Below are 17396 nucleotides of genomic sequence, written 5' to 3'. Positions count from 1 at the left end.
AAGGCCGTTAACTACAGAGATGCAGGAGCAGACTGTCTTTACAAGGGGCAACGCTGTTGCTGTTGATGATGATCTTTTGAGACAGGGTCTCCCTAAACTAAAACTCCAGCCTCGTGAGGGCTAGGATCGCACACATGTGCCACCACTCCTCGCTTAGGCGGGGAAGTGTTTTGTAGGATTCAAATGTTATCTTTATCAAGGTGAAGAAGATTTATACAGGGCTCAGACATTCTTAGCTTTAGGGTTGGTATAGGCTGCAATCTGTCACACTTAGTTCGCATTCCAACAGTGTTATCTAGTCACGAAATTACCAAGTCAGATCAGAAGCTGATCGTAAATGACTGTTAAAGGGAGCAGGATAGCCTGAAATAACCGTGCGTGGGGAATGTGTGCATGATGTGTGTATATGACATGTGTGTGTTTGTATGATACATGTGGTGTGTATGTTTGTGTGTGTGATGTGTGTGTGTATGATGCGTGTGTGTGTGTGTGTGTGTGTGTGTGTGTGTGTGTATGCTTATCACAACACACCCGTGGAGGCAAACATGGCTCTGGTGGGCCTTGTCCTTCTCCCCTATTCCCTCTGCCTTGCTAAAATATAAGCAACAACAATAACAACAAACAACACACAAACAAAAACAAAAAACATCAGATTACATTCCTAAAGCTAGAAAGGCCCAGTCCCTTTCTAGCATTTATCAATTGAACTAATGACATACTAGAGATAAATTCTGATTTTAGTATCTAAAAGTATGTTTTGCCTTCATTTTGAAGAACATTTATCCTAGAGACTGGGATCAGAGCTGACGTTTTTTTTCTTCTTTCAACTATGTAAAAATGTCTTGTCCTCTCCTGGATTGTCCTGCCTTTCATGGGAAGGAAGGATCTGCATCCCTGTCTGCCCCGTGTTCTTGACTTTTAGTATTGCCTCCAAAGCATTGGCTTTGTTATGCAGAATGTGATCTTTTTTTTTATGAGTTTGCTCCTTTATTTTATTCTGCTCATTTTCTCTAAACTTTGGGAGTCTCTAAGTTGGTGTTTTCAAGTTAATGAATAACTTGATGTTTTATAACTTCATAAAATATATGTTATAAAACATAAATTATACACTGCACAAGAAGTCTGATACAAAGATGTTTATTAGAAACAAAGAGAGACAGTGGGCTAGTATAGGAGAAGAGAATGGGGGATGGTAGAGAGACAGTCAGAGAGAGAGAGAGAAACAGAGAGAGGCAGGCAGAGAGACCGGCAGAAAGTGGCTGAGTACAAAGAGGAAAGGAAGAAGCCATTGCTGGCATTCACTGTCTCTGCCTTAAGATCCAAGAGTCCCAGCTGCTGCACGCTCTCCCTGCCATGAACTCTGCCATCCTTCCTCTATATGATGGGCATGGCCCTCACAAGTCGGGTGTCACTTTCTCTTGTAAGTGGTTTTTTTTTTCCCCCCAGATATTTAGTCACAGTGAGAAAAGTAACTAATAGGGACACCGTTAATTCAAATATGTTTCTGCACGTTTCTTGCTGTTTTGTTTCTATGGCTGCTTTGCTAGTGTGTGTGCACGCAGAGGCCAGAGGTTGACATCAGGCATCTCCATCACTATCTACTATTTTATTTTATTTTATTTTATTTATTTTATTTTTTTGAGGCAGGGTCTGTCATTAAACCTGGAGCTCAACAATGAGTCTGAAGAATTTGGCCAGGAGAGCTTTGAAATAACCTCAGTCCTCTCTCCTTTTATCCTCAGACTGGGACATCGACATTCATTTGTTCAATATGCTAAGTCCATCCATTGACCTTTCAGTCCTGAGATTTTCTTTTAGCTCTTTGTTATGGTTCTGCTTTGTGCTGAATTTTTCTCTGATTGCTTATTTGTTATTTATTTATTCATGAATCATTTCTTTTTTACCATGCCCTGAATTTCTTTCTTTCTTTTTTTTAGACAGGGCTTCTCTGTGTAACCTTAGCTGTCTTCAATCTCACAGAGATCTGCCTCTGCCTCCCAGAGTGCTGGGATTATAGGCATGCACCACCACACCGGCTTCCCTTTTTTTCTTTAGCATGCTTATAATGCATCATTAGACTGTTCTCTTCTGAATCTAATTTTGGTTCTTCTCAGAATCAGGTCTTACTAACTATTCTTTTTTTCTTCCATGGATCTTACTTTTCTGTTTGTGTATCTAGTAACTTTTCTATGAAGCATGGTTAATAATACATTATAAAAAATACATTCAACACTGCAGAGATGGCTCAGTGATTAAGAGCACTGGCTGTTCTTCCAGAGGACGCAGGCTCAATTCCAGGAACCCACAAAGCAGCTCATAACTGTCTGTAACTCCAGTTCCAGAGGATCCAACACTCTCTTCTGACCTCCTTAGGCACCACATGCATGTAGTGTACAGACATACATGCAGGCAAAACATGCGTACACATAAAAACACTTTAAAAATAAATAAAAGCACTATTAGAGATAAATAAATAATGTAAAAGCCCTGTATCCTGTGCCCTCTGCAAGGCATACTTTGTTAGAGACTGGGTTGTATGCTTCTCACTTCTGACCCACATGTCACCGTGTTGGGGACTCAGGAGGTAAGTGAGGTGCCTGTAGAACCAATCACTGTGAATCTATGCCAGGGGCTAAAGTCCGAATGAGAATGGGAGACTGACTCTACAAAGCACTCTCTTCCCCATGAGTTAGGAAGCGAGCCCTTACCTGAAAGTGGACTTTCTTGTGTTTGTGCATGAGCATGTATGAGTGCATGTGTACATTTGTGTGTGTCCATTCATGTGGAGGCCAAAGGTCAACATCAGTTGTCTTCTTCATTCACTCTCTCCCTTATTTTTTTGATACAAGAACTGGAATTGAAGCAGAAGCCCAACAACTTGACTAAACGGGTTGGCCAACAAGCTCTAGGACCCTTCTCTGTCCTCCCCAGCACTGGGATTACAGGTATGTATCACAGTGTCGGGCACTATTTGTATGTGGCTCACATGGAATTAAATCCAGATTGGAATGTTTGCATGGTAAGCACTTTACTGACTGTGCCATGTCCCCAGGCCTGGACATGAACTTGCTGGCCTATGACTGTGGACTCAGACCAAGCTCCAGTCCTATGCAATGATGAACTGTAGCTGGAGTGCACTCTGGAGTATCTGTTAGAGTTAAAGCAGACCATACATAGCAGGAAGTCCCCTCATAGGCCAGGCTCCTGAGCCTTGGGGTGAGTGTGGGCCAGAAGATCTGAGGGAAATCACAGTGTTAACCAAGTACTCTTAGCACGTCAGAACTCCACGTCAGATTGCCTCCCCTGAGCTTTCTCTGGCACTTGGCTCAGGGTTTGAGGAAGGCAAGGGGTGCAGAGTTTTCCACCCGGGAGCCTCTGTGGCATGTCAGATGCCGGGGGTCAGCACCCTCTCTCCACTACCCCACCACACCCGTCCACCCCAGGTACCACTTCCTGTTTCCACCTTGGGGCTGCTGCTCACAGGAAGCTTCCAGTTGCCTTATTCTCCAAATAGAAACCCACCTGCCCCAGGGGGCTGGTGCTCAGATCACTCCACATCTTTGCCCTTTCTGCCTTCTAGCTGCACCAGCAATGAAAGAGTCAGGACAAGCAAACAGCAATGGCTTTTGACCATGGAGTGAGAGACACCATGATGGGCACTCGGTACTGAGCACCCCTGGGCCAAAGACACAGAAGTGGAGCGGGAGGGGTGGGGGACTAGAGAACAGCATATCCAGGAAGGCCTTGGAAACAGTAGCTGGGGATTTGAACTCTACACGGTAGGAGCCTTGGGAAAATACAAGCAGCATTCATTCCCCTTTCATTTGAGAAACTTACTGAGACCACCAAAGGAGGCCTGCTCTTGTGTCTCTGCTTGTGGCCTGCTAAGGCTTCTTCCAGATGATTAGGGAACAGGAGACTGCTCCAGTGTGAGGATGGGGCTGTGGGCCCGAATCAGTGTTCCCGTTAGAGAGTATTCACAGAGAAATGCAGTGCATTCGCATTCACGCGGTCACTCTGGACGGAAACCAAGCGGCGACGCACCGGTGTGCCCTACCCCAGGAAAGACAGTAGGCAACATGTGGCAGCAATGTTTATTTGGCACAGGCTCAAGGGGCCCCTTGGGTAGGGGCCAGAGAGACCAGGTGGGCAGAGCTATTGCATCCTCCTCAGATCAGTCCCTGCAAGCAGGACAACAGAGCTCAGAACCATGTGTGGTCTCCAGGGACCCTGAGGAGCTCACTGGTCAGGGTTACAGGCTAGGGGCCAGTTGTGCAAAACAAGTCATATCTCCAAAATCTAGGGAATAGGTTGTGGTAATGAGGTCATGTGGATCAGCACAGTGCTGATACAAGGAACTCTAATATAGCCAACCCCGGCAGCACCTAGAGTCAACCAGCAGTCCTGAGCATCCGTGCTGGGCAGAACAGTGAGGGCAAGGAGCCTACCACCCAGCTCTGTCCCAATATCCACATCTATCCACCACTTCCCCCTAGCACTTATCCTGACAGCTTGGTCTCACATTGCAGAGCAGTCCCTTCCTAAACCATGAAGGAGATGCCTCTCTGAAACTGTCAAGCAATGCTGTCGGGGGTCCTGATCAGAGGAAAGGCTTGCACACCGACAGGGGCAGGATCTAGTATCAGAACACAGGGTCGCAGTGTAGAACAAAGAATGTGGACTCACCTCCTTCAGGACTTTGATTCAACAGCCTGCAGGACAGGACAGCATGAGATGGAGATAGGAGAGTAAGTGTCAGGCCCCACCATGGAGCCCTCACCCAGCCACTGTGGCCAGGGGAAAAACTGGCCCAACTGAGTCCTCTTGACCCTCTGGCGCAGCCCATGCTGGCTCCAGTCAGTGTGATCAGGCACACTGCTTAGCTGCTTGCAGATACCAGGCGAGTATTCACTTACACCCTTCCCAGTGTGATGGGAAGGAATGTGAAGGAGCCCCCACCCACCCTGCAAGCCCAACACAGTCCCAGCTTAGTTTAGGGACTCACCGATTTCAGTGTGCTCACACAGGTTACTGTGAACAAAAGCCGAGTGATAATACAAGGAAGGGACAGGGTGGGCCCAGGTCTTTGCCCATCCCTGGGACACCCTGACCCCAGTGAGGCCTACTCACAGTCGTGCTTGAGAATGTGTATATCTGTTGCTGAAAATCCATACTCCAAGGCTTTCTTCTGGAACTTGCTCAGGGCTTCCTCATTGTGGTCCAAGCTCCGGCCTGCAGGTGGTCATGTGTCTGGGTTTCTATAATTATAGACACCCTCCCTCCCTGATGTAGCCCTGGGATTATCTCCTATCCCCACCCCAGACAACCAGATGAGGCATAAAAGGAGTGACACCCCACCCCCAGATGAGTCTGGGCTGGTCTTACTGTACAGTTTCATGGCCCGGTAGACTGCATCAGCCACTGGAAAAGTGATATCCATGATGGCGTAAGTCTTGTAATCAGTGGCCACAACAACAACTTCTTTGGTTCCTGGGAATGGAGCAAAATTGTAGACACCCTTCTCACCTGCTTGGCCAGGGCTCTCAGTTTCCAGCTGTGCTTCTCTGCCTGGCACATAGGCACACAAAGACATGTGGCCACAACACCCTGACAAAGTCTAAAATGGGTCTTGAGAGTCTAAGGGACTCTCTGAAGAGCAGGGCTGGAATCCCCACAGACCCAGATAAAGGAATGCTGAATCACACTTGGGATTTCAAAGAGAAGGCTGCCAAAGCCATGGCAGAGACAGGATAACACAGTGGCTGCAGGGCCACCCACCCAGTGTCCTGACATCTGGACATAGCCATCTTGCACTGAGAGCTTTAGTCAGGATATGCCAAACAACACCCCCAGTGGGGCAGGGTCCTCCCCCATCCAGAACAGAGGTAGGTCACACTGAGAGTGAACCAAAGTCCCCCACATAGGGCACCACACCCACCAAACCTGGGCCAGCATCCTTGCCTGCTACTCTGGTGACCTTGAACTTCCCTGGCTGGTCTGCCTGAGCTGCCCCGACTTTCTCCAGCACACAGTGGTCCTCACTACAAAGACAAGTAAGGCAGGCCAGCCTGTAATCTCAACACTGGGAGCTGATGGGTACTGAGTCAAAAGGATTACATTTTGAAGCCAAGTTGGGCTACATACATAAGTCATAGCATCTACACAAAGTGGGGAAGAGTGTGTCCCTCGGTAGCAGAGAGTAGGCCTCTGAAGTCTGTTTGTTCCTATACCCCAGACTGTGTTCTTCAGATACAAGTGTAACACTGTTCTTCAGAGACTATCCCTAATATATGTGTATAGCCCTGGGCAGCCTGGGCTATACAATCAGACAGGTGCGGTGGGGAGGCAGTCGGGAAGATTAAAGGAAGAAGAAAGAGAGGAAACTTCCAGCTGTCTCCCTACCAGGCCTTACATTATATGCGACCCAGGACTCCAGAAACCAGCCAGATGCAGGTGTCCTAATGTCTGCTGAGCCTATGACCCCAGAGAACAGGACCCCTACCCAGTGGCTACCCAGTGACATGAAGCTGGAGTAACAAGAGGAGCTGGCTGTGGAAACATATCCCCAATGAGGAACCACTTACCTGTGCTCACACACTCACAGAGGATCAAGAGACACACCCTGAGCATCAGGAATGTACAACATCTGAGCGATACAGTTTCACACTTGTGTCTAAGGTACAGGAATACACACACCTAAGCCACTCTCTGCCACGGAGGAACATGGTCTGAGAAAGACATCCAGGGATGTGAAAACATGCATTTGAGGGACAAACTTCCTGAAGTAAAGGGACACATACTTGGGGGAGAGCCATTGAGGGACACACTTAGTGGTACAGGGACATACATATTGAGGGCACACTGAGGAACAAACACATGTGGGAGGTACAGAGTCCTTGGAGAACAGTGATACACACATCTGAAGAAAATATTTAGGTGAAGAGACATTCGAATGTGTGAAGGACACATTTTCTAAGAATCAGCGACACACTCTGACAGGCATATTTGTCTTGTGGGACACTCATTAAGGTGAAAGGACCCACACCTGAGGTTACGTTCTGCAAAGTGTGGATACATATATATGAGGACACACTGCATGGCTGACGGAGACAGACTCTGAGGAGCAGAGTCACAACACTGAGAATCTGTGATGAAATGACACACTTTAAAGGGACACTGAGAACAGCGACATGCACATGTCTTTGTGGAAGTGATCTGGTTTGCACGTGCAGCTGGAAGGTTTACACTGGTCAATGGATAAACACGCAGACTTTGACACTGCTAGATTGAGTGCCGAGATGAAGAGATGACTCAGATCAGCCTTGCCTCACTTCTCAGGCCTTGACAGTGGTCAGTCAGAAGTTGTGTCTCATAACCCTAGAGCTAGGAAATTGGACCTGAAAGCTGTCTGGTCAGTTTTGCTTTGCTCAGAGTCCAGGGTGGTAGTCTGGAGGTCAAACTCCTGTCACGATCACGGTCATAGGTCACATCCCTAAACTGTCTTGGTAGACAATGGGACACCTAGGATGCCAAAGACATCTGGTCTCTTCTGAAACAGTTGTCTCCTTATCCCCTCTACAGCTAAGGCTAAGGCATAGACAGAGGTAGACATACCTCTGTGGCCACAGACAAGGCCTTAACTCACTTGTAATAGGTGGTGGTCAGAGCCAGAAGGTTCTCCTCCAGATGGACCATCATGGCTCCCATCTTCTCTTCCTTGTGCGCTGAGGCATGTGCACCCATCTTGGAGGCAAAGGCAATCTCGTACCAGAAGCCTGAAAACTGGGGGAGAGGGATAGAAAAAGGACTGCCCCAGTGCACCATCAGCCAGGATCTGGGACCCTGAGAGCCACTCAGTGTCCCTCCCTTCTAAGGGATACAACAGCTTGGAAAGCTCTAGGAGTAAAGGGTACCCCTTATGTAGAGTATTGAAGGCTGGTTCTGGGCAGGGCGGGATCCCCACAGGAAAGCACTGAATCTGGCTCATTGTGACTGTGACTACCTTGCTTAAGTCGAAGTTCGTCAGCACTTCATCCTGGGTGCCAGCTGCCAGCCCCACACATAGTCCCAGCAGGGTGAAGAGCATGATGCTGTCCATATGCCTAGCAGTTGACCACCTGGGTTCAGCTCCCCAACCACAGGAAGCTAGACTTTGGCTCAGAGTCCCTGAACTTTATATCCTTCCCTGTGGGTGCTTGGAACAGGCATGGAAGGTTCTCATTAGGTGGGTTGGAAGCACACTGTAAACTGTCCAGGTTTCTCACCCACTTGCGGGATAGCAGAGCCTCAGGAGACCATCTCCAGGGGGCACAGATCTTGCCTCTGGGTGTCCACTCATGTATGCATCTACCCACTCAACAACCGAGCTGACGCTTTCCAGATGTGTGTGGGTGACAGAGCAGGCTCCGCCAAGGCCCCCGGGCAAGCAGAAGACCTCATAGAGGCACAGCGCCACCAGCTGTGACCCAGGCATCCGAGGCCTGAAGGCGGCGGGGGTAGGGCTGAGGACACTGCAGCCATGCATGGTTGAATCTGTGCAGCCTTATGTTCAGTGGGCTGAGAATCTTAAGGAGTGGGCTAGAACATTGTGATCCCTCCAGCTCTATGACCATCCTACTGAGTCCTTTGAAGAAGCCACTGCAGTCAGCCAAGGGCAGGTGAGCAGCCAAAAGCTGAGGCCAGCACTGCTGCCCTGTCATTTGGCTTTATGGGTAAAGACCACAATAGCCAGCTTCTACGTGACAAGCTGGGCATAAAGGGCCAGGCCACCTGTGTAGGCTTCACAACAGAGACAGCCCCATGTGACATAACCCCCTAGGGATAGCCCAGGCCCTGACCCTGCATAGCACAGACAAATTATAAGGAGTGGGAGAGAGAAGACAGGGAAGAGACAGGGAGAAGAGTCAAGGAATATAAAAATGATGCAGGACTCAGAGCCCTGCAGGAAGAGACAGCTTCCTGCACACAGAGGCAAGGGACAGTGGGGTCTCTGGTAGCCCAGCTAGTAGACTCTTTCTTCCTGACAGAAGTGGCAAGCCAGTGTTACCACCATACCTCTTGAAAATCAGTCACCGGCTATTCTGAGAAAGCCCAGATAAAGTTAGGCAACCACTGGGGCTGTGCCCAGGCCCCTTTTCATCTCATCCAGCCCCAGATTAGCATCCAGGCTTCCCATCCTCCCTGACCTCTCCAAGCTCAAAAGAATGCTGCACCTGTTCAGAACTGAGGAGCTGTCCTGATGCTAATAATCCTGTGCTAGAATTTGTAAGTGATCACTGACATCCAACGAAGTAAGCTCAAGGAACCTCCAGCAGCAGGAATTTTGGGTGGTGCTGTATGCCCACCCCCAAAGATCTCCATTCTAAGAAAATCTCTGTGATCAAAGGAATGCTCAGGAGAAATAGAAAGTATTTTTCCTGTCTTTAGGATCCTGCTGACTGCATGCTGCCACACCCGTCCTCCAAGACACACAGAGTGGCCACTGCAACACCTTTGCCACCTCCAGAATGTAGCCGCAGATACCACGGACTGGCTTTGGGGAAAGGGCCCTGGTATGGATTCTTTTCAGCCCTTTGAATATCAGCTTCACACATCTGTTCAGTCGGGACAAGTTACCTCAGAGGGATGTGTCAAAAGAGAAAGGTGCAAACTGGGTGTGGTGGCGCACACCTTTAATCCCAGCACTCGGAGAGGCAGAGGCAGGAGAAATCTGTGAGTTCAAGGCCAGCCTGGTCTACAAAGAGTCCAGGACAGCCAAGGCTATCTTTCTGGGGTGGAGTGGGGGGGTGGTTACAGAGATAGGCAGCCAACAAAGTGGGCAGTGGGAGGGTTAGGAGCTCCGTCACAGCCAGAGCTGTGCACATCTTTACTGGAGGCTGTGCCTGCTGCATGGTCCTGACCATGAGGCAGACTTCTTTAACAGTGTCTCTCCACTACTCCTCTGTGCAACTGACCACAAAGCTCCAGACCTGCTCTTATTTTTGCTTGTAGGTTCCTGGGGTGCCACCAGCATTCACGAGCAGGATGGACACTGTTGCAGAATGAGAAGGTGACTGTGGGACCCACTCTCCCAGGGCAGCATGAGTGGAGCAGAACCTTGTCACGTGAGAGTCCAGGACTGGCTGCCCTGTGAGGAGGCACACTCACAGCACTCATGGAAAATGCAGACATGTTTTCTCCGCCTGGGCCACATTCCTGCCACCCCTTTCCCTGCCCCCAGGAAAGATGCTGGGCAGCATTTGGCAGCAGGGTTTATTTGGAGCAAGGGCAGGAGGTCCTTCAGGCAGGAGCAGGAGAGGCCAGGTAGGTGGGGCTGCAGCCGCAGGCCTGGGCAGAAGCTACTCAGACCAGTCCCTGTAGGCAGAACAGCAGAGCTCAGTGTCACATGTGGTCTTCAGGGACCCTGCAGCACTGGTCAAGCATCACAAGCTAGATACCTGGTGCCTTCCCCAAATGCCTGGCTTTGGCAAAGCACTGGTTCCCTGAGCAAAATGGGTCTCTATCTACAAAATGGGTCTGGAGCCTGGGCTGTGACAGTGAGGTTATATAGTCTATGGGTTAGCATAGTGCTAGACACACTGGATATCAACAGAGCTGAGCTCCCCATCCCACCAGCAGGAGATGAAGAGGCAGAGCTGGTTCAGAACCCTGCACAGCTTTGCTAGACAGACAGTACAAACAAGGGACCTCTCTTCCCCAACCTAGTGCTGTTCCACACCCAAGGGCCCAGCATGGCAGCTTGGGGTCACATAGCCGACTGCTCTTTCCAAACTACACAGCAGATGCATCGGAAGCTGCCAAGCAGGGCTGTTGGTTGTCCTGATTAGCGGAAGGATGGATGACCCCCCTTTCCAGGATCAGGATCTAGTGGTACCAGCAGGAACTTCATGAGAGTTGGGCTGCAATGTAGACCAAAGGCAGTGGACTCACCTCCTTCAACAGCTCAGCACATCTCCCTGCAGGAGGGGACAGCATTAGTACAGTCAGGAGGGCATTAGACCCCATCAGAGGGGCCTGGTCCAGTGTCCTCCCCAAGGTGCCATGCTCACCGTGTCGGGCCAGCATGTAAAGGCCCTGCCCTGCTGTCATTTCCCGGAACCTCCAGAAGCCTGGCTCATCTTCATTCTCAAGGCTCCGAGCTGTGGGGGCACAGCAGAGTTGGGCTGGCAGCCTGAAGGGAGGCAGCCACAGGGCAGAAACCCATCCCAGGCTGAACTTACTGAAGTACTTGAGGACATGGAAGTTTCTACCCTGCCAGAGCAGGGACAGCTTTAGGATGGTGTAGCGCTCATAGTCTGTGTCCAGCACGTAGATCTCCCTGTGGCCTTCGGGAGTTAGGGAGAGTTAGGGAGCCTTGCTCAGACCTGAACACTTGAGGGGCTGACCTTGAAGGCTGAAGCTGAGGAACCTAATGACCTAATGCCTTTCTGTTTCTGCCTAGTCCTGGGACCTGCCTGTGACATCTGGGAAGACAACTTCCAAAGGTCAGCTTGGTACACTAGTAGAGATGAGGAGCCTGGGGTCCAGGGCCTGAGAATCCCAGGAAGGGCACAGACAGCCTCGAGGCCAGAGGGAGATATCCAGGCTCAGCAACTTTAGCAATAAGGCAGCAGCACTTACCAGGAAAAGCAAACTCCCCTACAGTGTCTCTTTTTGACCCCACTGACGTCTCTGTCGTACAGCTTCCTGAGCTGAAAAGCAGCACACTGTTAAAAGCCTGCAGCCTGCATTCTGCCTGCTGCCACATTCTTGAGTGGTGCATACCTTCATCAAGGATGCAGTCAAACTGGGGAGCATGCCGGAACCTGGGGCCATGGGGAAGGGGCCGTGCGTGGGGCAGGGCTGCTCCAGCTTCTCACTTTCAAAGGGCCAGCCAGCTACTACCACCCACACTTTCTTATAAAGCAATAGGGCTTTGTTTGTTTTTGTTTTCTGAGACAAGGTTTCTCTGTGTAGCCTTGACTGTCCTGGACTCAGTTTGTAGACCAGACTGGCCTCAAACTCAGAGATCCATCTGCCTCTGCCTCCCTGAGTGCTGGGAATACAGGCAAGCACCTCTGTGCCTGGCTTCAATAGGGCTTTAGCTAAAGCCCTTACTTATATTTTGGCAGAAAGGTAGATCTAGGAGTCTGAGACCTAGCTTTCTCTGGGGTTTGAGGGCCAAAACAGGTGGACATGGAGAAGGCTAGTCCACACACGGATGATCTCACCAATGGCAGAGGTACAGTGTGTTCAACTACACATAGGGCTCTCCCTGCCTATCAGGCCACATTCCCAGCAACCCAGGCCTCTCACCTGTTGTATACAGCCTTCACAGTGAGGTTCCTCCCATGGAAGGTGAGGAACAGACCCTCTACTCTCCTTTGAGCCTTCAGCACCAGGTTTTGGTCAGAAGCCACAGCTACTTCCTTCCAGAATCCTGCGATCTAGAGAACAGAACTAGAGGTGTCCCTGCCTATGTGTGGCCAAGCCAAACTGTATCTCCAGCTGCTGCTTATGATGAGCACTCCAGGGACACCCAGGCAGAAGAGGGTGAGCTCCGAGAGGCAACCCATAGTCAGGAGTCTGGGAAGCCATTGTCAGCTGAGTTTTCCTTCCCAGGCGGCCTTTCAGGACACTTTCAGAAATGTTCCTTCCAGAAGATGCTGGCAAAAGGCTTACCTCTGGTCTGCCAGGAGGCCTTTCCAGCTGGTGTGTGTGGAGCAAGCATCGAAGCCTACAGCCTGCACACTGAATGAAGCATGGTTCTACCAACCTCAACCTCCCTGGGGTCATACTCTCCTATAGCACCGCTATTGCCAGAGCATAAGACATCACCTGAAACTTGTAGAAACTGGTTATTGTCACAAAAGGAAAGAATCTGTGTCTGCAAAGCCTGACCCCTCTGCTTACAATGTGAGCCTGGGAGCCTCAGAAAGGATGTGGGGGATTGAAGGAGAAATCCTCTGCTGGTTCCACAGTACACATGGGCAGGCTCATAGTAACCCTATGAACCAGGAAGCAGGAAGGAACCTTAAATCTGCAAATTGCCAAGGACCCAGAGGTGACCGGCCTGAGGACAGTAGTACCTGTCCACACAGGGGGCACATGAGAGAACTCAGGGAGGGAGAGTTCCATAGAGCTTAGGACTTTGTGCTCCCTGCCCGCTTGGGGATGGAGTCTCAAGAGTGGGTTCTACCCTACTAGCCCTGCTGTAATGGACTAGGAGTTGGACGGAAGGGAAGAGAGACTTAAACGGCTGCACACTGTTCCCCCCCTGCCCCACTTCCCATTAAGCTCCAGTAGTGCCCGTAAGGGAAGAAGAGACACCTTCTCTGGTACTAGTTCCACTGCTGTAGACTCTGCCTGTAGCAGGATCAGCAGGAAGAGTCCGCAGACGATGCTCAGCAGCCTGGCTTCCATCTCAGGGCCTGGCATGTAGCTTCTGCTGAATGGGGGGCTTGGGCTTATATGTGGAGAGTGTGCAAGCATTGTGCAACCACCCAGGGAATGCCATTGGGCACAGCTGGCTGCCAGCTGCTCAGAGATTCAAGTTCTGCTCAAATGCTATCAACCCACATCCAGAGAGGGGTTGGACCAAGCTGAGACAGTAGTCAAGCTGCCCCCATTCCAGTGTGTGGACAGTGATGGACCACGAAGGGAGACTGCGCCAACCAACACCAGCTCCACCCTCTGGGCGGCACCTGGGCAAGCCACTTTTTATCTCAGTTTCTCCATTTGTAACAATAAATTTAAAAGCACTAACAAAGTATTGAACCGGTGTGGAGCCTGGGTCACCTCCTGAAGAAGCTCACTCCTTGCAAAATCCTGCACTCACAGGGCCACCCTCCACTCTGTCTGTGACCTCTTCCGAGAAGTCCTGGATAGAGACACAACTTGAGCATGAATGTGTGTGCTATGTATGTTTGCACGTGGTATTTGTGTGTGTTATGTATGTATGTTTGTGTGTGGTAATTTTGTATGTGGTATGAATGTTTATATTTGTGTGTGTTATGTATGTATGCTTATATGTGGTATTTGTATGTGTGGTTTCTATGTGATATTTCCGCATATGTGTGGTATGTATGTTTATATGTGGTATTAGTGGGGGTGCTATATGATATTTGCATGTGTGTGGTATGTGTGTTTATATATGGTGTGTGTTGTATGTGTGTATTTTTGTATGTGGTAAATTTGTGTGTGCTATGTATGCTTATATGTTGTATTTGTGTGTGATATTTATGTATGTGGTATTTGTGTGTTTTATGCATGTATGTATGTTGATATGTGGTATTTGTGCTTGTGGTTTGTATGTGCTATTTGTGTATGTGTGTGGCATGTGTTTGTGTGTGTATGACTTGTATGTGATGTTTGTGTGTGGTATGTATATTTATATGTGGTATTTGTGTGTGTGTACGGTTTGTATGGAAGCCAGATGTCAGCCTCAGGTGTTGCTCCTTGGGTACAATTGTTAGTTTGTTCATTGGTTGGTTGCTGGTTGGTTGGTTACTTATTTTGGGGACAGAATCTCTTACTAACCTGGAGCTTGCTGAGTAGCCTGGGCTGCCTCGCCAGTGAGACCCAGAGATCCTCTATCCATGACTCCTCAGCGCTGCACCACGTGACTTCAGACACACAGCACCATGCCTGGCTTTTCACGTGGGCTCTGAGGAAAGCACTTTACCAATGGAGCATCTTTCCAGGGACACAGGTTTTAAATATATGAAACACCATCAGGCCACGGAGGGTGGTTTTAAGGCAGGCAACTTTTATTTTTAAAATCAACTTTATTTGTGATTGATACTAAAACAAAACCTCTCAGTCTCTGGGGGAAAAGCTTTAACAAATTAAATTTTCCTCACAATAAGACCATAGGAACAACTGGGACCACAAAGCACCCTGGATGCAAAGCCCTCCCCTCACTGGCACTTCCAGAAGGAATTGGTGGCCTTGGAACCCAACTCTCTAGCTCCCAGCTTGTACAGCAGAGGTGCAAGTGCCACAAGGAACCATCCAAAGACCTTGGAGCATCAGGAGGGAAGCTGAGGACCCACTGGTGCCAGTGACAGGCTGACAGCTAGGGCCCCTGGAGGATACAGAGATGGTTTGGCTAGCAAGAGTAAGAGTGGAGTGGGTGGCATCCGGTTCTCTAGGTGACCAAGACAGGATGAGGGCAGCAGTTGTGAGGGTTGATTGCTTCTGATTCTTTTTGTCTGAGGACCACAGACACTGATAAGCAATGGACCAGAACTCCAGCCCCTTCCTGATCCCCACGCCAGGCCCTTTGAAGTATGAGAACTAGATCCATGAGATGAATAGGGGTTCTGTGACATGAAGACACCAGCAATGATAATCCCTGGGAGGGAGCCCTGTATCCCACATCTCATTCGAGAGCAGTGCAAAGCCTATACCATGCTGACCCTGGATTTGCTTGTTATGTGACTTTGAATAACCCGCCCCCCATCTAGGCCTTACTGTCTCAATCTGAGAAACAAGAATGGAACACGTGTCCAGGAGGTCTGTCACGGAAAGCCTATGACAGCTAGCCACACAAGGTCTAGGAACATACTGGCCCTAGCCCTAACCCATGTCTCAGGCTCCCAGAGGTCCAAACCATTTGCCCAAGAGCATAGCAATGATGAGAAAGAAAACTCAGACAAGCTCACCTCTATGACCCTCCTGCTGTTCCAGCAACAGCTCCTATATCCAACCAGTGAGGCCAAAAGGAGCCTGGAGGCTATAACCCACCTTCACAAGGCACCTCAGCTTCACAAAGACATTGTGAAACCACAGATGACCCATATGCTATGCTCAATTTTTTTTCTGTGGATGTGGCAACCTTCAACAAATTTAAATGAAACCTCCTGCCCCTTTCCCAGGAGAACCCTAAGTGCCCAGAGTCCACTTCTGGCTCCCAAGGGCTGCGATCAAGACACAGTCCACTGTGCCCAGCCCAAGGGCATCTCCAAGGAGCCAAGGAGCCATGCAGGTGCAGAATCTGTTTATTGGGTAGAAGGAGAAGGGCAAGAGTAGGAAAATGGTGGGGAAGAAAGTAGGGCCCAAGAGGGCCTCTCTCAGCAACTAAGGTCACAGTGAGATTGATGCTCTTGAGGTTGGCTGCTCCAAGTTCATCCTACACAAAAAGAGCACAATCACTCCATCATCACTCGCTACTCCCCACAGGTTAAGCACTGCTCTGAAAGCCATCAACCTACAAAGACAAGGAAAGATAATTCTGTCACCAAAACTTCTGCAAACCAACAAAAACTTCCCCCACACTGCTGCAGCTGCTGCCCTGGCCCCAGACTAGATGCCGCTCCAAGGCACCTTCCCAGAAGTTGTAGAGATCCACCACACTTCTTATAGGACCACTAACCCCTAGGCTCTGCCAGGCCCTCGGCAGAGTGACCACAGGGGCAGGAAAATGATAGTGATTTGGCATTGATTCTACCCTCTTTTATTTTCGAAACCACCTCATGATAGGGGCATAAGTAAGATCAGTGGGCTGTTTAGATCCACGGAAAGTCAAAACTGCATGTATGGCCCCAGCTGCTGGTAAGCAGGCAGGAGAGAAGAATAAGGTGATGATGATTGGTAAAGTACTGTAATACAGAGAATTAGGAGGGTAGGAAAAATAACAAGAGGAGGCTACAGATTTGAAGAAAGAACACAAATGTCTCCCCACCATACCAGGACAAGCCATAAGGGTGTCACTCCCACTCCCTAGGAGCACATGACTTTCATATGTTCACATGTCATCTACTACTTGTGGTTTTTATGAGTGCAAAATTGCTAGCAATGAGCTTGGGTAGGAACTGGGCAGCTTTCTGCCATAGTTTGTTTGTGTATGAACCTCCCTGCATCAAAAGACCAAGGACTTCTAGCCCAACCCTGTAGTGGGGCAGTAAATGAGATGTTGGTAGTTCTGTCCTCATGGGGTTTTTAGAAACAGGATGCTACAATTAAAGAATAAGGTACAAAAACTAAGGAGGAAGCCCAAAGGCTAGGAAGACATGGGGTACCCTGGATTGAACAGTATCCCCCATCCAGAAGCTCTGAATGAGACTTTAGTGGAAGACAAGGTTTCTACAGACAGAAACCTTGGTTAGGGATCTCAGATGAGAGCATCCTAAGGTTAGGGTGGCCCTAATCCAAAGGTGGGCATCCTTATGCATGGAAGAATTCAGACACAGACAGGCAGGGGAAAGAGGCAAAGACTAGGGTAATGCAGCCAAGACTAAGACTGCCCAGGACAGGGACCTTCCAGAAGCTGGGAGCCCAGGCAAGAACCCTCCCCCAGCGCCCCCACACCTGAGTTCTTGACTTCAGCCTCCTGGACTCAGAGAATTCTGTCTCTTTGTCCTGGCTTATTGTAGTGGCCCCAAGAAACCAGGATGGCTTCTTCTATAAGACATGTC

General features: G+C 49.4%; 2 protein-coding genes across 2 annotated transcripts; both read right to left on the bottom strand.

Moving 5' to 3' along the window:
* Positions 1 to 3966: 3966 nt before the first annotated feature.
* Positions 3967 to 8111, bottom strand: LOC110539913 (epididymal-specific lipocalin-5-like). The gene is made up of 7 exons (XM_021626728.2): positions 8003 to 8111; positions 7646 to 7782; positions 5962 to 6041; positions 5386 to 5490; positions 5131 to 5232; positions 5006 to 5031; positions 3967 to 4053 (listed from the first exon to the last, which is right to left on the bottom strand). Exons 1-7 carry the CDS (start codon positions 8096 to 8098, stop codon positions 3967 to 3969), a joined length of 633 nt encoding a protein of 210 aa, XP_021482403.1. The 5' UTR covers positions 8099 to 8111.
* A 2773-nt stretch (positions 8112 to 10884) lies between these two features.
* Lcn8 (lipocalin 8) lies at positions 10885 to 13401 on the bottom strand. The gene is made up of 6 exons (XM_021626729.1): positions 13309 to 13401; positions 12295 to 12425; positions 11620 to 11690; positions 11220 to 11324; positions 11049 to 11138; positions 10885 to 10955 (listed from the first exon to the last, which is right to left on the bottom strand). The coding sequence occupies exons 1-6, from the start codon at positions 13399 to 13401 to the stop codon at positions 10885 to 10887; spliced, it is 561 nt and encodes a 186-aa protein (XP_021482404.1).
* Positions 13402 to 17396: the final 3995 nt, after the last annotated feature.

The sequence above is a fragment of the Meriones unguiculatus genome, chromosome 8, assembly GCF_030254825.1.
Source record: "Meriones unguiculatus strain TT.TT164.6M chromosome 8, Bangor_MerUng_6.1, whole genome shotgun sequence".
NCBI classification, from domain to species: Eukaryota; Metazoa; Chordata; class Mammalia; order Rodentia; family Muridae; genus Meriones; species Meriones unguiculatus.
The sequence above is the reverse complement of the archived record's forward strand: the minus strand, read 5'-3'. Positions and strand labels throughout refer to the sequence as shown.